The following is a 21,946-nucleotide window of genomic DNA, read 5'->3' as shown; positions in this document are numbered from 1 at the left end:
GACAGAATGAATCTGCTCAGCAATTAACTTTAGAGTTCAATTTCATACAGGCAACATGCTATGTGAAAAAATTACTAACTGAACTACAGGTATTAAATACTGAAAAAAATTAACAGTTTATTATAATTTATTTTATTTAACAATCTAGGAAGTTCGCAGCCATCAGCAGTTCCAGTGCAATTTCAGGTGCAATTGGGAATTCAGGAACTTCAGTGGAGCTGTTAGTATAGCGGACCTTGTAGGTGAAATACATGCACACTTTCGATAGCACATGTGAAGGGATCTCTCTAAAATTGACCTCGTTGGTTTCATTCTCGGCAAACTGACCTGGACCACTCAACATGGCCTTTATTGTTCCTGATGTTAATGCATGTTCTCGTTTTACAATGAATTCATGACCATCGGAAGATATTAATTTCACATACATAGCATCAGGTCCTTCACAGCCACCGTAGTTTTTTTCCTCTCCATCCATTATGTTCTTATAAAATTCTATTTGATCCCAGAGGAAATTTAGTAGTTTCAGTCTCCAGTCCAACTTCACACTTCTGTGAATGGGAAGTCCAGGGATCTAGTAGTTGCTGAGTCCCAAAAGGCAATCAGGCAAAGAGAGCAAATAACTGTCTTTTAATCCTTTCTTAAAAACATGAATTTTAAGGTTATAATATGCCATGAAGCAATCTGTTACAATTCAAAAGATAAAAAAATTAACTTTTCTTTATTAATATTGTTCTTTTAATTGTGTGTGTGTGTGTGTGTGTGTGTTATATGTAGTTGGAGACTATTTTCAGTGTGTGTGTGTTTGTGTGTGTGTGTGTTATATGTAGTTGGAGACTATTTTCCAGCTGGGTTCCATCACAGGATGAAGAAAATTGATTTTAATCAAAAACCAAATGTTTTTTGTCTTTAGTGTATATTTGAGTATATCTGGGGGGAGAGGGAGTGCATGTTACAACATGTGATGTTGATTCTTTCCTTCCTTCTTTATGTGGATTCCAGGCATCGATCGGTTGCAGGTCTTTAGGCTTGGCACAAATGCCTTTACCTTCTGAAACTGGGTTTTGCATTAGGTTCATATTACCCCTTTCTATGGCTATATGGTATAAGAAAGAAAGTAGGAGAGTCAGTGTTATAGACATCAAAAGCCTGAAATGTTAACACACCTATAATTCCAATATTCAGGAATCCATGGGAGAAAATCAAGTTTAAGTTTAGACTGGGCAACAAAGCAAGACTCTCAAAATAAAAAGCAACTTTGTAGTCTGGAGTCTTCCCTTTTTCCCTTACATCTTGGCTAGGCAAATGAGGAACTTAGAAGACCCCGAGGGACCCCGAAGGAAACCACACTGATTCATAGCAGCCTTTGCATATTTTCTCAGTGCTGCGCTTCATTCCTGGTGGCTTACAATCTGCATTTATCAGTACCTTCCAAAGACCGAGGCTCCAATTGGTTGTCACCTACCTGCTAAGTCGCAGGGATTCGAACACTGTTTTCCCTTGCTCTGAAAATATACCAGTTAAGAAGTTCACTCAAGTTTTACTAGTGAAATTTGTGGTCCTGTCCTGGTCTCCTCCCTATAAGAAAGCAGCATAGGATTCAAAATAAAATTCAGATTGTCATCTTTAGGGCAGCTGCTGACTTCAGTGCCTGCTTACATCTCTGGAAATCTACCCTGCTCCTGGGCTCACATATATTCCCCTTCAGTTGCTACAACTTTAAAACCAGCTTAGCCATGCGTTAAAAAAATAATCTGTGCATATGTTGATATTAGTGATGGAACCAGGGACCTTGCATATGCTGGGTGCTGTTCCTCACAACCCCCCAAAATAAAAAATATTGCATCCTTTAGGCTGAGCAATAGTGCAGTGGTTAAAAGACACTTGTTGCACAAGCCTACTAACTGAAGTTCTGTCTCCAAAAATGAACCCATATTAAGGTGGAGAAAACTGACCCCACAGAGCTGTTCTGACCTCCACATGCACACATGCCACACACATACAGCAACCCTTCTCCCAACACAAACACAAGTTGTATCTTGTGTGCATTACTAAATTGTATTGAAAGACCCCCAAAAGGGGACCCTCACCCAAGTCCGGACCTGCACAAACCCAACAACACACGAGAGACCTTCTTGATGCAATTGCAGAGGAGGTTTAATGACGAGGGCCTTCGGGCCGGAACATATCTCACGCAGGAGATAGAGGTTCCGACCCAGAACCCAGGAAACTTGGGATATTTATGGGTAGGGGTTGGGGAGAGCGGGAAAATTTGGCACGGTTACATATGATTGGTTGCACTTTCGCGCGGCTACATATGATTGGTTGTTTTACAAATTTTGAACATAGCACTGGGAAGACCAAGGGAGGGAGGGGTAACCAAGAACAGTGGAACATTTCAGAGGAATCCAGCCCAAATGATCTAGAGTCATGTGAAAATCACTCTGCACACTCATTCTTCTCAAAAATGTGTTTTTTACCATGTCATTGTGTCCTATCCTGCCATTTCAGATTAACTATCTTTATTTTTTCTGGCTATAGCCCCACCTAGGCGGCAGCATCTTTATCTGTAGTCAGGAATGTGTCTTCCTGCCTTGGGCCTCTCACCCATAGGTGGGCCTATTGTTTGAGGCTTGATTCAGGGAATAATGTCCTCCCATCGGGAATGTGCTCCGGGGAAGTGAAGGCCTGAAATCTTATTTTCAGTTCCTCGTTCTGGAATCTGCACTTTTCTGCTCAGGTCTAAGGCGAAAAATCTACACATATTTCATAAAATGGCCTTTATAATTTTTCACTCTACAGTATCTAGCGTGTCTTTGTTATTTGTGCACACATACATATGCCTGCACATGGTCTATGAGAGTGAGCCCACACATGGACAAGTCAAGAACAACTTTCGGGAGTCACTGCTCTCCACTGTGGGTCCCATACTGACTTCAGATCATTGGGCTTGCTTGGCAAGCACTTTCTACCCATACAGCCATCTCGAATTCATCACTGTAAATGTTCAGAGAGAGAAAGTCTTTTGTTACAGGCGTAGGTCTTTTGCAGAGACATGTCAACTGCCACAAGGACTAAATGAGGTCAGAGCCCTTCCTTCATTTCTTTCAACTCTGAGCATCTGACAGGGAGTAGAGTCCTGGCTTGCAAATTAATTCCTTTTGATGCAGTGCTAGACTCCAAGAAGTAATCTTTTTAAGTCATTGAGAATAAAATTTATCACACTTTTAGGCAACCATTGGAAGAGTTTATTTCTTAAACTTAAAATTGAAAATCAAGATAACCTGTTACCTTTGGTACTCTTTAGCCTTCTGATGATCAGGCTTTTCTTAGAGCTGGATTATTTTAACATCAGACCTTAATGAAGAATTCAGTACCACACATCCTCTTGTTTTCCACAAGCCTTGGAAGAGCTGATGAAACATTCTTCTTAAGGATTAGTTGTATAGTTCAGTGGTAAGGCACCTGCCTAATATTCAGGCCCTGGGTCTGAGTCTGAATACCACAAAAAAAAGTTCCTCAAAGCCAAGTACCATATTATGACCTGGTTGGTGTGGCTGTGCATTTAAGTAACCTGACCTTATATCCTAATACAATTGATTACTAGTGACAACAAAACAAACTTACCTTTCTTATGCTAACACACTTCCTCTACTCTCTAATGTGAATTTTACAGCATAGCAAAATTATACAATTTCTCATGGTATAATGTAAAATAAAGGAGTAAAAATATACCATTTTCCTTTCCTACCAACATGACAATGTAAATGAACTATCAGGAGAATGGTCTTAACTTCTTACTGTGTCAAGGTATCCAAAATGCAGTTGAAGTCCATGTAGGAAACATCTCTGACAGCAAGCCACTGTCTCTTTCCAAACTCCCCATGATTCCTTAGTCTATCTTGACCAGAAAGCTGAAGCGCTCAGTCTGGGAAGTCCATGCTCTTCCCACTTCTGAGAAAGGCTCAGTATTTGATAATCATTCCAACATGACTCTGGGATCTACTTCTCAGTACTTACTACTTCATTACTTCTTAGGCACTTAAAATGTTTGACCAGATTAGTAAAGTATTGGAAATGTTTTCAGTTTTTTTAAATAATACTTCTTAAAGGGTAATTCTGTTTGCTAAGTTTTTGTGAAATGAAATCAGTTTGAACAGTGTCTTCCTAATCAGAAAACTGATAACAGAAGTGACTTTAGGGACAATCTATCTGTGCTGCTCAGACAGAATATCTGAGACTAAGTACTTTATGAAGAAGAGATGTGTGGGGCTGATAGCTTGAGAGTGTGTGGGTGGGCATGGGTCCTGTTGGGTGAAATTGTGGTTCCTGAGTGTCTGCCACAGCTCAGGGAGACAAAAGGGCATGGGAATTTGACTGAGTTCACTCCACATGGAACTGGATGGGTGCTGTGGGGCCCTGCCAGGCGTGGAGAGATCCCAGTCCTGCAGGGGGGGGGGGGCTCCAGGGCCCCAACAGCGTCCTGCAGGTCGCAGGTCGGAGACTCTTTCTTAGGGCACTTGCTTGGCTGGATCACCTGCACGGCTACCTTGGTTGAATCAGCAGCCTCCATGGCTGGAACGCAGAGAAGTCCTCCATGGTAGATTAGGTGGCAGCTGTAGTGGCTCATTAGTTAAAGGCCTTTTCCATGGTTCCTGAAGTCCATGGTTTTACAAGCTTTATCATCATGGCAGATGGTAGATGAATCTGGCTGCACCCCACCACCCCTGTTTGTCAGGGCAGGCTTGACTTCAATAGGGAGGGAAGGAGGAGGGTCTGGGAAGGAATACTTAATTGGCTACGCCCTCTGGCCTTCAGGTATCTCATTAATATGGAAATCTCTTGAGGCTCAGGCCTGTAGTCATGCCCTCTACCTGTGGAGGGGCTGGTAGGGGGCGTTGCCCTACGTGACTGAAAGGCATGGATCAATGGAGATCTTTGCCATGTGTCAGGAGCCTGGAGTCTGGGGGCTTGGCATCTGGGGGCTTGGCAAGATATATGCCGTTCCTCACAGGCATGGACACCTGTTGGGTTTCCAACTATCTCTAGCCAGTGCTCTACCAGAAACCAAGCCATCTTTTCATGGTCCCACAGAGATGTACTTTTTATAGTTCATAGGTTGGAAAGTTGAGGTTAAGGTGCCAGCATCTAGTGAGGATTTCCTTGCTGCATCAGGACACTGCAGAGGAAGAAGGGGAAGAGCAAAGGTGTGAGAGGTAAGAGGGCAAACTCATCCTTTTATCAAGAACCACTTTGTGTGAGAACTAGCCAGACCTCTAATACAGCACTAACCCATCTGCTCTCAAGATTGACTACTTCAAAAAGGCTTCACCTCTTATCATATATGTCATTTGTTTCCAACACAGGAACTCTGTGGTGAGACACATTTGGAACACCTTTAGTCTAAATTCCATCTAATTCCTGGTTCTTTTAAACATTCCCAAACTGGGTGTGGTGGCTCACCATGTAATCCAAGCGTGGAAACTGAAATAGGAGGACAGATGTGAGTCTGTGGCCATCCCGAGCTACAGAGTGACCCTGTCTCCAAAAGGAAAAAGAAATTCCAATAGCTGTTAGACATTCTGAAAGGTAGAGCATCCAACTGACAACATTACTAAATAACATTTCTGAACTGATTGAAAAGTTCATTCTCACTCTATTGAAACCTGTTGCTTTCTGACCAGGAAGTTGTTAGCAGTTTGGTTCCCCAGCTATAAACTTCATTTCATTCTGCATATTTAATATATCTGATGGTCTAGAACATGAAGGGTTGTCATGATACAGTATCCCAACCTACTGCATATCTGTAGTATGCATACTACATTAAATTTTAAACCACACATCAGTCCTCACCCCTGGAAGCCAGTGGATGTGAGAAGTTAATTCCTAAATACCATAGGGAGTAAGATTTTAAGTGCTTACTTCCTCTTTGTTGTAAAATTCTTAAATTCTTAATAAACATTCTTTACTTTTGATGTAACTGCACCCCCATCACATTTATATGCCATCTCATGCTCAAAAAACTGGCCAGTCAGAAGATGAAGGATCCATGGCAATTTATTGTTATTTTGAATCATCTTTATGAAGGTAATGCACACACTGGAAAACATCCTCAAGTAAAAGGTACAAGTGCACTAACATTTACTGGTATGGCGACTATCCACATCATTCAACATCTTTCCTCTTGCTTTTTTTTTAAATAACACTGATGAACCAGAGGCAGCAATTTTCCTTCTTTGTGAAGCCGGTGAGTGTCAGTTGCACCTCCGATAAACCTTCCGTTGACAAATATCCTGGGAACCTGTTGAATAAGCAAAAGATAAAATAAGGCCTAACCATAGGTATCAGAACTGGCCCAATTTTGGAGGGAAATGAGGAAAAGTTGCTTGCCCAAGATAACAACAGGAAAAGAGGTAGGATGAAAATCCAAGACAACCTGATTCTAAAGCCCTTCCTCCTACAGACCACACTAATTCTAAAAGACAAAGTAAGGCAAGCCTTACTAGCCACCAGGAGGTTGTCTGCCTGCCCTTCAGAGGCCTCAGTCACAAAGGCTCAACTTTTCCTTTTTTCTGTCTCTTTCTTTTGGATGCTACATCCCAGAACGTAAGTACACTTTTTCTGATCCTTTGAGCTCCCTGACATCCGGCTGCTGGTCTCCCTTATGTCTGACCTCTGTGCTGGTTTAACCAGTTGGCCTTCTTTCCTTCTCTCCTCCATTCTTGTCCCGCAGGCAGGCAACTACTGAGATTTTTCTAGCTTGTCTGACCCAGCAGTTTTCCTTTTAACTTCTAAAAAACTGTCCTTGAGCAGCAAGAAAGGAAGGAAAAGGTAGGGAAGTATTAAGAATGCTTATGTGGTTCCTTTCTACGCGTTTACCAGTATCTTCTACAAACCTCTAAACAAGAAGGAAAGTGGCAACAATGAATAGTCCTCTGACTGTTCATATCATGAAAAACTATACAAATTTCCAGAAGCTAAAACAATAAGCAGAAAACACAGATAATCACAGGGACTGGAGAGTCGATTCTGGTCTGTGCTGTCCAAGAATGAAAAGATAATGATACCTCACAAAGACCTCCAAAAGGACCTTAATGTTCCACAAATACTCATGACATCATCAGCTGCCTCATGCCAGTCTGTCTCTCTGTCTCTGTCTCTGTCTCTGTCTCTCTCTGTGTCTCTGTCTCTGTCTCTGTCTCTGTCTCTCTCTCTCTCTCTCTCTCTCTCTCTCTCTCACACACACACACACACACACACACACAAATTCACTATGCTGTTTCATATTCTATGAAGCTGGTTTCTTTGTAGATCTGCCATTGATTTATCACTGAAGTGTCAGGCTTGCTTTTCCTACCAGGAAAATCTACTGTCCAGGAACTGACATGGTACCAGCTCATCACCAGGGGAAGGTAGAGCTGAGAGTGCACTCACAGTTCTTTCTCCAGTCATCTTTTGAAGCGCATCTTGAAACTGGTTACCATATTCCAACATATCCAACTCCACAACTTTATAGTTGACATTCATGTCATGGAATATCTTCTTGGCCATTGAACAGTAGGAGCAGGATGTTTTTGAGAAAATCACCACACAATTGTTAGAAATTGTTTCCTAAAATAAAAATAAATAAATAATACAAATAAAACCTCATTCTAGATATTACCTTTTGGAATTAAATCAAAGAAGGAGGATGATTCTGCAGGGTAGAGCACAACCCTGTGTTCCAGTGTAGTTTCAATCATCTATGTGTGGTATCTGTAGATTAAGGATATTATTCTTTTCAAACAAAGGCCACTAGAAACAAAAACAAGTATCAAAACACTGGCCTCCTGAGAGTAGTATCAAGAATGAAATCAATCACAGCCAATTCTTTAGTTTATTTCTCTCATATATTATGACAGACAATTCTTATACTACACTCCTGTATATTCTTCATATCCTGAAGTCATTTCAACTTCACTGTAATTAATATAGATCCATTCTGTATTATTTTAACTGCACAGATGAAGAAACTGTGGCACACAGGAAGATAAGTAACTGTCCTAGTTAGGGTTTTACTGCTGTAAATAGACACTATGACCAAGGCAACTCTTACAAGAACATTTAATTGGGGCTGGCTTACAGGTTCAGAGGTTCAGTCCATTACCATCAAGGCAGAGACATAGCAGCATCCAGGCAGGGATGGTGCAGGAGAAGCTGAGAGTTCTACATCTTCAGCTGAAGGCTGCTAGCAGAATACTGACTTTCAGGCAGCTAGAGTGAGAGTCTTAAAGCCTAGACCCACTCCAACAAGGCCACGCCTGCTCCAACAGGACTACAACTCCCTGGGCCATACATATACAAACCATCACAGTAACTTACCTCCTGTCCTTGATTAATAACTGTGCTAGCTGTAAGTTCAAATGAACCCAACCCTATAGTCCAGACAATCTCTATTGTACTTCTCAAATGTTTTAAGAGGTGCTCAGAGGCATTTATTCCCTACTACTGATAACTTCCAGTCACAAGGAAATAAGGTGCCCTTTCTCCTTAAAATGCTCAGCTTTCACCAAGTGTGGACAATAGCTTACTCCCTAAAAGGTATCGTGGTAAGCTATGCTTTCCAGATCATCCTGCAAAAGCCACTTCTGGAAAAGCTTGCTCAATCGTTTGAAGCCCAAGTCATAAGAAAGTTTCCAAAATGACCCCGTGAGAGCTGCCTAGGTTGCACTGTTCTCAGGTCTTGACCACAGCCCCAGCTTTGGTGTATGTCTGTACAGCCTGCGATGCTTTCTTGTAATTTTGTTGTGTTTGTTTTGCCTCGGTTTGGTTTGTTTTTTTGAGACAGGGTTTCAATGTATAGCTCTGGCTGTCTTAGACCTCACTCAGTGGACCAGGATGATGTCAAACTCCTGCCTCTGCCTCCTGAGTGCTGGGATTAAAGGCGTGGGCCACCACTGCCTGGCATGTTCTTATTTCTAAGTATGTGGATGTCCAAGTTCTTTAAATGATTTGAGCAAACAGGACTAACATCCATATAGGTTTTCAATGGACAAGGCTGGCATCTGAGCACCTGCCTAGGTGGTTCTTACATGACACAGCATAAACAATGACTTCAAGACGAAGACAAAAACACTAGGTGAGATACCCAGAGAGCTTCAGAACGTAGACTCACCCTGAGGGGTCAGATGTGTCCTGTGTCATACCCTAGATGTATGTATGTGATCTATTGTACGCCCTTTCTCCTGCTTTCTCAGAATATTTAAAATTCTATCACAGCAAGGCCAGCTATACAAGATAATATACTACATTATGGAATCAGTATTACAGACAAGAGGACTGAGGCTGAGACGTTCACTGTGCTTTCCGCCAACTCTACACTATACCTGAAGCCTGTAATCTTCTCCCATGCTATTTAGGTCAGAGACACTTGGGGCCTATCATTTAGACTTGATGGGATGAGTGCTCTGAATGCTTCCACAGCACAGAAGCACTAATGACCAGAGGAGTCCAAAGTGAGTGGACCTCCAGATGATAGTGCCAGGGTTTAAAAACACACTTCGCTCTCTCTCAAGCTCATCTTCACTAAATGTTTCATGGTGCTGTTTCGTATTTTAAAGTAGGGAACGCCCCGTACAAGAAGTTTCTCGAATTGCTGCTATATGCAGAAGACAGTGAGGTAGCTAAAACAAACTCAGATTCCCTCTGTGTGTTACTGGAAAGCAAAGCCCAGGGCCACGTTGCTGTTAGGCTTATGGCCTACCCCTGAGCTGCACCCTCAGTCCATAGCAAAAACAAAACATTTGCAGAAGATAGTGAGGAAGACAAAGATATGCTTTGTGAACTGGAAGAGAAGAAAAATACATGTATAAGAGAGATTCTGAGGGTTTTGTTTTTGTTTTCATTTTTGTTTGGAAAGACGGATCTCAGAAGTGTGGTCCGAAAAAGCCTTGAATTTACTCTCTTGCTTTCATTTCCCAACTTCTAGGATGACAGGCAAATGAAGCCAGGTCCAACTTAACACAAAATTTCTGAGGCAGAAGTAATTAAGATGGGCAGTGAAAGAGAGAAGAAAGCACGAGAATAGAGCCGTGTACAGTACCCCCAAGAGAATAATTTACTAAGTAATTACTGCGAAGTTGGTTCTGCGTTAGGGCAGAAAGCTGTAAAATGGCTGCTCAGGCCAAAAACCACACAATAACCCTGGCTCTGAAAAGCCTCACTCTGAGGCCAACAGTAGACTTAGAGTGGGCATGATGAAAAAATAAACAATTCAACCTCATAGATGAATTTCATTAAGAATACATTTCAGCCAGGCCTAATAGGCCTGTAATCCTAGCTACAGGACAGGCCTGTAATTCCAGCTACGTAGGGAGCTGAAGCAACATGGCAAGTTCAAGAGCAGCCTGCTGTAAGGCGGCTCACAGGGAGCCCAGGCAACTCAAAGAGACCCTACCTATAACCCCAGCTCTGGGAGGTGGGGGTAATAGGGAAGTCAAAGACAGAATTGCTAGAGCACTATCTCAAAGGAATAAAGCAGATACTGATAGAACAGGACACCGGATATCCCTCCTCTGGCCTCCACACAAGCATGCAGCCATGTGTATAGCACACACACATAAACCACACTCATACACAAGAAGAAAGAAGAAAGAAGAAATTTCAGAAATTTTAACTAACGAAATGATACAGGACTTATCACAAGGATAACTTTGATAGCAACTTTTAAAATAGATATCAATTTAGTAATATATTTTCCCAACTATGTCAAGTCTGGACACAGAATAAGTGTATTAAATGTGTGAGGTATTTCTTCTTCCTCCATCTTCCCCAACACTCACTTGGATCTGGTTCACAGGAGTAGTTGCTGTCGTCCCCCAAAACGAGGATGTGCTATTTCCCATTCTAAAACAAATGAAAAAGATCAGCACAGTTAATGAGGTGACCGGCTAGCAGAGAAGACAACCTTAAATATGAGCATGTCCAAATACACAAAGCAGGAAAAAGCTTTATCAGCACAAAACACCAGTTCACAAAGTACTTGTCTGCTAACACCAACAGGACCCATGCGCTTCTTTAAGCAACCTTTCAATAAATTTTACCTGATAAAACCAATCTCTGGGTCGAACGTTCAGTACAATCTTATTCTTAAGTAAATTCATAATCATCAAGTATCAAATATTCTGCCCTCATAAAGGCCTGGCCACTGGCAATAAGATGTGTTTTGCATTTCTTCTAAACACATACAGAACTGAGGTGTGGCGAGCTGGAGAGATGACTCGGCAATTACCATCTCTTGCTGCTCTTGCTGAAGACCCAGGTTCAGCTCTGAGAAACCATATCAAGCCAGCTCAGAAAAAACTAGCTGTAAATCTGTCTCTAGAAACCCTCTTCTTCCTGGACACTGTGAAGCAAAAATACCTACAAAGACGTTAAAGGAATGAAGGTTTTCAACCGCCTTATCTTTAGTCCCCAATCTCTCAATCCACCAAGTAGGAAAAATAATCACTCCCACTCAAAGGGGTTTGTGAAGAATAAGCCGACATATACAGAAAGCAAATCTGTACCTTACACAGTAAATGTCAATATTCCTTGACACGACTCCTAATTACGGGACCCTCATTAACTCATTGGGTCTATAAAACCTGAGAGCTTAGAAAAAGGCATAGTTAGCCAGGTGTGGCTATGCATGCCTTTAGTCCCGGCACTTGGAAGGCTCAGGCAGGTAGAAGTCTGAGTTGAAGCCTGTCTGGCTTTCAAATCGAGTTCAGGACACCCAGCTCTATTATTAAGAGACTGTCACAAAAATAACAAAATTTAAAAAGTATTCACTGAACAGAGGGATATCTACCAAAAAAAACCTGGCCTGTTAATCATCATCAAGTCTTTCCAATAATCTTAGAATATTTTCCCTTCATTCATTCATTTTTCTTGATAACCTAGCAATGCCTGATTGACATTCTTGGAGCAAATTAGACATGGTGCAAACTACTATCTCAAAAATATCAAAAAGACTGGTGCTACAAAAGAGCATTGCTCAAATATCTAAGAAATAAAGGTAAGATAAAGAATTTAAAGTTCAAATGGTTTTTAAAAATATTTTTTATTGTTAATTTGAGTTGGTTGGTTGCTTTTGAGACAGGATCTATGTAGACCAGGCTGACATGAAACTCAGAAATCCTTCTGCCTGTCTTCCAATGCTGGGATTAAAGGTATATGCCACCATGTCTGGCTTAGAGATATACTTAAGATTAAAGAAAAAAAAATGTGTCCTGCCACAAAAGCAATTCTTCCTTACGGGTGTATTTATAGTAACTTTAGGGTGTTTGTTTTGAGACAGTTTCTCTGTGTAGCCTTGGCTGGCCCAGAACTCACAGAGATCACTCACTCTTACTCCAGAGTGCTGTGATTAAAGGCATGTGACACCACACCTGGCTACTTATATTAAGTACAAAAGTAAGCTATTTTAAGTTCAGAATTTACAGGCCCCAGTCAAAACATATCTTAAGTCATAATGTGGAGCTTCAGTCCTGTTTCTGAACGAATCCACATTAAATGGCCTTTTCCAGTTCATGTTAGTCCTGGATGATGAATGCCTGTTCTACACGGTCACTCTGGAACACTTCAAATAAGCTGCAACAAGCATCACGTTCCATAACAACAAAGATGAGTTAGAGACAGGAATCACTGCAACTAAATGTGCACTTGTCATTAGCATTCCTAGTTCCCCAACAGATGAACAAGAAAACCACTAAAAAAAAAGCACTGTGTGTTTATTTCCAGGTAGAGAGAGGGTAGGAGGGAGTGAGAGGCTTAGAAGACTGTGCCCCACTTTGTGGGAGGTGGCTTTGGGGAAAAAAAGCTGGCTGAATTTGTGAAGTTCAAAGCAGTAGGAAAGAGCCAGATGGCCTTGGTCTTGAAGAATGCTGGATGGCATCCACCCAATCTATGAGTTTTCAAGTCTAAAAACAAAATCTCTAATCTAGCATTTACCTTCTCCTCAAACCTATGTAGCATTCGCAACGGATGAGCTTTTCTAAGAAATTAAGAGGGCCAAAGAGGCATATTCCTTGCCAAAGAAAAAGCTCCAAAAAGGCACCCTTACCTTTCTTGAGGCAGTCCCTTCAATTTCTAGTTTGGTTTTCCTATTAAGGAAAGGGGCAGGCACAGCATAAATGCCCAATAAAATACCTCAACATGGGTAAAGCACCAACCAGTCCCGCTCCATTTATGGACACCTACTGAGAGGTGGTAGGTGGGCAAAGCAGGATATACACCAGATATTTCCAACAGGAAACAGTTCTAATGATCTGTCAAATAGTTAACATCACGTGATCAGCGCTTTCGGAAGGTAAGGCTCCCTGGAAGATAGGGAGGGTAGGATGCTGAGACAGATGTCTTGACAGCTGCCTAGGCCAGGCTTGGTCGGCCACTGCTGGTGTGCCAGCCCAAGGTTATGCCAAAGAGGGAAGCCAAGGAAAGCAACGCTCCCATCAAGCCAGAAACCACATCTATAGGACGCCAGTTACTAGCTGCAAACCCTTGGACATTTAAAAGCATTACTCAAGTTCACTTCCTGCGCGACAGGATAGCCCAGACTTAGCATCAACATAAGAACAAAATAAGTTGCCACAAGCAGGGAAGTCTTTTTTTTCCAGGGTCGCCCAGGTCTACCCTGCTTTTAACCACACGCAGTGTATGGTGAAGCTCAGACTAGGGTGTCTGTTGTTTGTCCCCAAGCTGGCTGGGACCACTGGGAAAGGTCCACACTAACACTATCGCAGGGACCCACGGGGCCCCGTAGGCCCGCCCGCCCTGCCCCGCCGCGTACCCCGAGCCCGCAGCTCCAGCCGCACCGCGCCGCCCTGCCAAGATCCTCCCGCTCGCCACCAGCCGCCTCCTCGCCGAAGCCGCGCGGCGCCAGGACATGGCCAAGGGTCCGGGCAGCCTCGGGGAGAGCAGCGGGAGAGCGGGACCACGACGCCGGGAGCCCGCCCCTCCGCCTGCCTCGCTCCGCCCCACCGGGCTGCCCGCGCCGCCGCCGGGCTCGCAGTGCTTCCTGGCTCCCCTGTCTCCGCGCGCCCTCGAGCCCGCGCGCCCACGAGCCTGCAGGTTCACATCCTCTGCGGTAGAGCGAGGCACTCACCTGCCCGCCGAGTTCTCCCGATCTCTACCGAGTTCTCCCGAGCTCCTCACGTCTTCATTCAGGGTTAAGAAAGAGGCTCAGGGAGAGCCACAGGAAAAATTAGTCGAGGCAGGGTGGTGGCCCGGTTTTACCTGAAGGTGGTAGGTAGCTCACTCACCACCTCCGGTCCGACAGGTTTAGGATGTGAAAGATGGACCGGACCGGAATGTCATCTTAAGATTAACTTAATGATCAGGAGTCCATAGGCAAGTTGAATTTTCTACTCAGAAAATGAAAGACAAAGGCGGCCCAATGTTTAACGTTCTTTCCGAAGAAAACAAGGTGGTGTTTTTAAGATAAACTGAAATTAGGAGACGAATTAGCCCAGAGATAGTTGATCATGGCTTTAACAGCCATGGCTCCCACAGCTCCTAAAGACAAACTACCCAAGCCACTCAGTGATGGTAATAATAGCCCTTTGTACGTCTTTTTCTTAAGTTCAGGGGGATCCGCCCTTAGTTTTATACACTGGGGGCACTGAAACTGCGAAAGCCGAGGTCTAATGGTATCTCTAAAACTATGAACAACTGTTGGAACGATCCATACCTTCATTGAGCCTTCATGCTGAACCCAAACTTAAATTCATGTTGCCAAGGTACAAAATTAGAACTTCTGTCTGAGTATCCCAAAGTCAAAGCCTTTCTTAGTAACTTCCTGAGACCTTGTCGCAGTATAAAAATTACAATTCACACTGGAAGTGTGGCTCAGTGGTAGAGTCCCAACACAAAAACAAAAACACAAAACAAAGCCGGGCGGTGGTGGCGCACGCCTTTAATCCCAGCACTTGGGAGACAGAGGCAGGCAGATTTCTAAGTTTGAGGCCAGCCTGGTCTACAGAGTGAGTTCCAGGTCAGCCAAGGCTATACAGAGAAACCCTGTCTCGAAAAAAACAAAACAAAACAAAAAGAACTTCTGTTTATGGTTGTTCTTTTTTTACTTCCCTTTTTCTGTATACCATCAAATCATAAAAGAATGAAAGTTAGTTGCAAAAACAAATCTTCCAGGGACATAACATGTTTTTTCATACCTCCAAATTTACTTTTAAAATCAAAGTTTGCTATTTATATATAATTTTAGAGTATCTCATTACCAAGAGATAGCAAGTTAGGAAAGTTACTGTGGTTTTTGTTGTTGTTGTTTGTTTTGAAGTAGAACTTTCAAAATACATTTTACCTCTCGGCTTGATTAAGCGGAAACAATGTAAACCCCTCCCTCTTTCTAGAAATACATTGTTTACTCCTTAGCTGGCCAGTCTCAATGTCCGCCAGCATCATCTCTTAAATGCTGGGATACCATGAACCACCATGTCTCCTGCACAATTTAATTTTTAATATACTGTAGATGAGATTTTTAGTGAGTAATTGCTCTTTTAAAAAAAACATCAGAATGCAAGTACTAACTTAAGCATAATGCATTGGGCCAGACTGATACTTTCCAACTTCCCGTGTTTCTAGAGATAGCTATAAAAATACTTTTTGTCCACACTTGGGACTGTAAGCAAAAGGGCGCAGTAAAACCACCAACTTAACCACTCCATGGCTAGAAGAAAAATTTGGGGGGAATCAAACTGTCAAGGCTGGTGTGTGTGTGTGTGTGCCTGTGTGTGTGTGTGTGTGTGTGTGTGTGTCCATCCAAGGTAATTGACCTTTGGGAGCAGATTAAGGGAGGTCCCTGGTAAACAGAAGCCAAGTTAGGCAAGTTAGGCTTCTGTTTACCCACCAGGTCAGAGTCCTTCTGTTTAGGACATTGTCAGCAGCACACTGTTTTGAGAAGTTGCTTTGGACCAACAGTGATGACTTCAACAATATGAGGATGTTGGGGCCAGGAGGTGGTGGTGCATGTCTTTAATCCCAGACTGGAGAGGCAAAGGCCATCTGATCTCCAAGTGTGAGGCCAGCTTGATCTACTAGCTAGTTCCAGAGCTAAACAGAGAATCCCTGTCTCAAACAAACAAACAAAAACAAAATTGAGAAAGAGGAGGAAAAGGATAATTTTGGCATCGAAAAGAATGATAGTTACTATCCTAGGGAGGAGGAGAAACATAGATTTTACTGAAAGTGTAGCGTGTTACTTATACAATACCAAAACATAGTTCTAGATATGTTACATACAGATCTAACATACCGCACTATAAATAGAGTTCACAATACTGTATTTTATTCTTGAAATTTGCTAAAGATATTGCTTTTCAATTTTCTAACAGGAACTAAATGAAACTCTTAGGAGTAATGGATATGTTAATTAGCTTGGTTGCTATAGTTACTGTACATTAAAGCATCAATTTCTGGGCCAGAGAGATGACTCAGCTGCCAACCCTTCAGTTGTACTCTAACCTGCACATATGTACACAGATACACTCACACACACTCTCACACACACACACACACACACACACACACAGAGTGTTTTTTAAATGATCAAGGTAGCAGGGCTTGGTAACTCACACCTTTTTTCCCAGCACTCAGGAAACAGAGGCAGTTGCTTTATAGTTTTAAGAACAGCTTGTCCTGGTGAGTACCAGGACAGCCAGGGATGATACACAGAGAAACTGACTCAGGGGGAAAAATATCAAATTGTACACCTTAAAGAACTTTGTCATTTTTACCTTAATAAAACTGAAGAGAAGTAAATGGAGGAGATAGAGGATAGATAATAGATAGATAGATAGATAGATAGATAGATAGATAGATAGATAGATGATAAACAGATGATAGATGTGCTGGTTTTTTGACTACCTAGTGTGGGCGTACTGAGGGATATCTAGTCAAGATCAAGAGTATATTGGTAAATACAGCCTTATGAGTTTGTGATGGTTAATCTCAATTTTTAATTTTATGAAATCTAGAATCAACTGAGAGACCTCTGGGGATGCCAGGGTGTATGTGTATGTTATTAAAATATATTTTTTCTCTTATGATATGTTCTAATTACAATTTCCCCCACCCCCAACTCCTCCCAAATCTCCTGTATTTTCCTGCCCACCCAAATCTATGCCCTTTCTTTTTATCATTAGGATGCAGTCGCTTTAAAAAAATAATTAATACAAAGATAAAATAAAATAAAATAAAATAAAATAAAAACAAACCAGAATAAGACAAAACAGAAGAAACAGAGCCAAAGAAAAAGCACAAGAAACAAATAGAGAAGCAGAGACACACACATTTGCACACAGAAATCCCATAAAACACAAAATTGAAAACCATAATATGTAGGCAAAGGACCTGTAAGATCAAACAAACAAACAAAAACCTGACAAAGCATTATAAGACAAAGACCTTTCAAAATGCCATTGAGTTAGTTTTGTCTTGGCCATCTACTTGGCCTGGTGAGACTCCATTGGAGAAAACTATTTTCTCATTTTTGACCAGTTATCAGTTGGAGATAGCTTCTGGGTTAGGGTGGGGCTGGTGTCTTCTTCCTCTCTTGGCATTGGAACTCTATGTGGCCCAGAACTGTGTGTGTTCTGTGCATGCTTTACTGTCTGTGAGTTCATATGAGCTTTGATGGGTTGACATAGAAGGCCTTGTTTCCTCCTGTCTTCCATTCCCTCTCTGATTCTGACTATTCTTTCTGCCTCCCCTTACAGGGTTCCCTGAGTTCTGAGGGAAGTGGTTTGATGGAGACTGTGCAGGGAATTGTCTTGATTAGGTTCAAATCTTACCCTCTCTGGGTAACAACAATCTCTAGGTTGGAGTGATAGATAAAAGAAAAAAAAATGAGTAAGCTGAGCAGAAGCATTCATTCCCTGTCTGACTCCTGAATCTGGATATAGTATGACCAGCTACATCCTGGATGAATGTTGAAATACTGATTCAGATCTGCAATGACTAGATGATCACCAGGATCCATTCCATTCTGTTTACAACCTATACTAGTCCGGTAGCAGTATGTACTTCCTATGAACTGTGAACATTCCTCCCTTAAACTCTGTGCTTCCTTATCCCACACCCTTTGCACATAGCCAATATGTAGGCTTAGTGCAAACAACTTATACTTACCTTCTCGAACTGTGCAGTGGTGGCACACGCCTTTAATCTCAGCACTTGGGAGGCAGAGGCAAGCAGATTTCTGAGTTCGAGGCCAGCTTGGTCTACAGAGTCCCAGAACAGCCCGAGGCTATACAGAGAAACCCTGTCTGGGGGGGAAAAAAAAAGTGGTCTCTGCTGATAGATCTAAAGGACAAATTTACATCTCTGTATCTCTAATCTTACTACTGGAACCTGCTGAAACACGTCCCAGGAACTTTCCTTTCATTGTTAGCATCAGTAACGGCTCAATAAAAATCAACTCTTATTTCAGAGATCCCTCAGTTTTAGTAGTTTTGAGTACTAATCAGCAGGATCAGTATAAAAGAACTTGACATATCTTCACTATTTCTTTCAAACTTGTCTATAATTTTTTATTTTATTAAGACCATTTTATTTTGAACATACATAAATGGTGTGGTATGTGTGCATGTTTAGGTATGTGGGTATACTGTGCTTTTAGAGATGGAAGTTTGAGATGGAAGTGTGTCTTCTTTAACTGCTCCCTACTTTATGATGGTCTCTTGCTGAACCTGGAGCTCACAGGTTAGTCCGGCTGACTAGTCTATTCTTAAGAATTTCTTGTCTCCACTTCAGCCTGACAGGATTATACACCCATTTGGTTTTATGTGAGTTCTTGTGTCTACATTACAAAGGCATTACTATCTCTCCAAATCTTGTTTTCTACCATTTAAATAAGTTGTCAATAACAGAGGTGTGGTTGAACATGCCTTTAATCCCAGCACTCCAAAAGCAGAGGCAGGCAGATTTCTGTGAGTTCAAGGCCAGCCTGGTCTACACAGTTCCAGGACATTTGAGCTATGTAGAGAGACTGTTTCAAAAACAAAACAAAATTAATTGTCTATTAACTCACAGGTGTTTGTTAATTTCAGTCTCAGACATTATGATGGCAAATCCGCTACAAGCATCTGTAGGCTTAGTGTTCCCAGTCATCCTATGAAAAGTAAACGTGCAGCTGTGTCTGTTGGTGCTCTCATCAGAGAAAATCTGTATAACTGTGTCTGTCTCAGTAATTGAACCTTTGCATGGGTTGACTCCTCCCACTACAATCCAGCAATTGCATTTCTTTCTCCTCCCCATGCATGCATGAATCTGTTCTCTGAGTTGGAAAACAGACTCCTTGATCTTATTTGTTGTTTATGAGGTTACTTTCTCCATGTCACATCATTGCTGGATTCTCTTCGACATATGATCTTCGTTCTCATGTTGGCAGCTCACCCAAGGTCTTTTTCTACATGGGTACCCACATCACCCCTGCACAGATTTTAATACTACACAGACATGTGTAAATGTTATCTTACTCTGCTTGAACTTTGACACCTATGGCCAGGGCATACCTCTAGGGAGGTTTTTTCCTTGATTCACTGGGGCCCTGGACGATATCCTATATGGCAGTCTACCATGTATAGGTTTTTCTCCTCATCACAAGTAGAGAGATAAACAAAACTTCAAGACTGGGGGAACTCTGACTACAATCTCAAGCAATCCTAAGCTCATTCTTTAGAACAAGCCAGAAAATGCTAGGAAGTTCTATATTTACCATTAAAGTTTTATTATGAAAGATACAACTATCTCAAGTCTGTGAAGTGGAAGAGTTTATCCATGGATGAAACTTGTCACTCAGAAGTGTTCATCATATTTTCATAACATAGGCACAAATGATTTTATCAAGAGCCATTAGTATTTAAACCCAATCTCCAGTATCACACACCCATCTCAGAGTTGAAATGTCTGACCCACTAGATTCCTCCAAAGGAGGCCAGCTTCTTCCTAGAAGCTCTAAGCGACATTTCTAAGGACCAGTCCTGACCACACTGTTACCATAATTCAGGTGTAATGAAAAGGGGCTCATGGAAAATACCAGAAGTCACTCCTGCCACTCAAGAAATTCCATGGGTGCTAGGAACTCTGTGCCTGGTCAAAACTCAAGGCAAAGGTCAAATTTATCAGAAGGTTTTAAAAATCCAGGAATAAAAACACATAGCCAATAGAGTTTGAAGTTTGAGATTGTTTGAAGTTCTCATATTTGAGAAGGTATATTCCAAGTCCTTACTCAAAAATAAAATGGATTATTAGTAAATGCCTCTTTAAGGAAGGATATGGTTAAAGATACAATCAAGTATTTTCTTTTTAAGACAAGGTCTCACTATGTAATCCTGGGTGTTGTGCTTTGTATACCAGACTGACTTCAAACTCACAGAGATCTACCTGCTTCTGCCTCCCAAGCGCTGGGATTAAAGGTGTGTTCCACCACATCTTACTACATTCTGAACTTTTTTTTTAAAGTGTGAAACTTAAACTTCATTTAAGTGTCTTACTTGAGTTCTGAGACTGAGGAAAATGGAATCAGAGACAGGTTATTTTATAACTTTATGTTAGAATTAAACACAAGACACAAGGTATTCTTAAAATCTTAAAAATGATATATTATGGCAACTGATGCTAAAGATTGTGATAATTTTACAAATTTAATTTTCTGAAGAATTATCATTACCATCCAGGATGCTATGAACAGAAGATTTATTCAAAAGGCATTTTTTTCCAAACACTGTATTACTTCATTTTATATAACGCAGTGGGGTTGGTGTGCATGTTTCTTTGTGCATTTGTCTGTGTGTGGGTTGGTGTGTGCATACACGTGCATGCAAGTGTGTGTGTGTGTATTTGTGTCCATTCATAAGTGCAGTGCTTCTAAAAGCCAAAAGAGGGCGTGAGATCCCATGGAAGCTGTGAGCTGCCTGGCACTGGCACTGGGGCTGGGAACTAAACTTTCATCCTCTGCAAGTGAAACAAAGTACTCTTAGCTGCTAAGCCATGTCTTCAACCCCCAAATGTACTTTCTTATGTCTCCGTATCATTAGACTTGGGACGACCAGACCAGAAAATGTTTCGTTTTTAACGTATGAGCACATATTAAAAAGAAGATCTCAGGTGGCATACCCCCCACTTGCACTAGTAAATTGTTAGTTCGGAGTTTCCCTTCACTTCAATTAAACAGCAGGCTTTTTGAGATTTGCTCCTTACACTCTGTTTTGTCTTCCTACCTCCATGTAGAGGAGTGACACTTGACCTCATCCTTTCACATCTCTTTGTCAAGAAAGTGAAAAACTTTCGTTCTTGATTCTTACTTCTCTTACCTGTAGTTCAAAGGGAAAGAGGAGTGATGCTTTTCATGGTACTTGTGACTATAACCGAGTACTTATGGGGGTTACGTTTCCATTCCTGGAGTAAACAAGCAGACAATCAGCTTATAAACATGAAAGACATTTTGCCTTGAGTTTTGGAGCTCTCTGTGGATGACGGTTGATTCTCTTGCTTTTAGGCCAGTGGTAAGGCAGCACAAGGTGGCAAAATAAATTTGTTAATGGCCCGGCTTGAATGGGAAAGAAAGAGGCAGCAAAGGAAGAAGAAACAAGATCCCACTGTGTCCTTTTAAGGGCACATCTAAAGCTTTCCTCTACCTTCTGACACATTCAAGTTTCACTACTTCCCAATACTGCCAGCCTGAATGCTAAGCCTTTTACATATAGGTATTTGGGAATGTTAAGTTCTAAACTATAGTAATAGTGGAAGGAATACCAGAATTCTCAATTTTTAAAATTTTTTTATTGGTTCTTTGTGCATTTCACATCATGTCCCCCAATCCTATATGGTGGTTTGAAGATGTTTGGCCCATGGGAAGTGGCACTATTAGGAGGTGTGGGCCTTATTGGAAAAGGTATGACCTTGTTAGAGAAAG

At 41.7% G+C, this 21,946-nt stretch overlaps 1 protein-coding gene and 1 pseudogene across 5 annotated transcripts; both read right to left on the bottom strand.

Annotated features, from left to right (window-relative positions):
• Positions 1 to 8: 8 nt before the first annotated feature.
• LOC117716108 (elongin-C pseudogene) lies at positions 9 to 542 on the bottom strand (annotated as a pseudogene).
• A 1,594-nt stretch (positions 543 to 2,136) lies between these two features.
• Glrx2 (glutaredoxin 2) lies at positions 2,137 to 14,529 on the bottom strand. 5 transcript variants are annotated; one of them, XR_013112853.1, is made up of 6 exons: positions 13,808 to 14,025; positions 10,818 to 10,881; positions 7,432 to 7,608; positions 6,137 to 6,298; positions 5,461 to 5,535; positions 2,137 to 5,176 (listed from the first exon to the last, which is right to left on the bottom strand). XR_013112853.1 is itself a non-coding variant. In XM_076941302.1 (5 exons), the coding sequence occupies exons 2-4, from the start codon at positions 10,878 to 10,880 to the stop codon at positions 6,167 to 6,169; spliced, it is 372 nt and encodes a 123-aa protein (XP_076797417.1). In that variant the 5' UTR covers position 10,881; positions 14,123 to 14,522; the 3' UTR covers positions 2,137 to 5,176; positions 6,137 to 6,166. The 5 variants fall into 5 exon arrangements, 3 of the variants coding, with proteins under 3 accessions (XP_076797417.1, XP_034368886.2, XP_076797416.1); XR_013112854.1 differs by having other exon boundaries at positions 5,461 to 5,481; XM_076941302.1 differs by lacking the exons at positions 5,461 to 5,535; positions 13,808 to 14,025 and adding an exon at positions 14,123 to 14,522.
• Between the last annotated feature and the right edge of the window lie 7,417 nt (positions 14,530 to 21,946).

Source organism: Arvicanthis niloticus, chromosome 10 (genome assembly GCF_011762505.2).
Source record: "Arvicanthis niloticus isolate mArvNil1 chromosome 10, mArvNil1.pat.X, whole genome shotgun sequence".
Classification (NCBI taxonomy): domain Eukaryota; kingdom Metazoa; phylum Chordata; class Mammalia; order Rodentia; family Muridae; genus Arvicanthis; species Arvicanthis niloticus.
Note: the sequence above shows the minus strand (reverse complement) of the source record. Positions and strands in the feature narration are given on the sequence as shown.

Bases quoted from the DNA above. Each gene is read 5' to 3' on its own strand.
- Glrx2 (XM_034512995.2), bottom strand. From the start codon at position 13,905: ATGTCCTGGCGCCGCGCGGCTTCGGCGAGGAGGCGGCTGGTGGCGAGC. The intron at 7,609-10,817 runs GTGAGTGTTGGG...TTTTTATTTTAG, and splicing joins CTCCTGTGAACCAGATCCAA to GAAACAATTTCTAACAATTG. The intron at 6,299-7,431 runs GTGAGTGCACTC...CTTATTCAACAG, and splicing joins AGATGACTGGAGAAAGAACT to GTTCCCAGGATATTTGTCAA.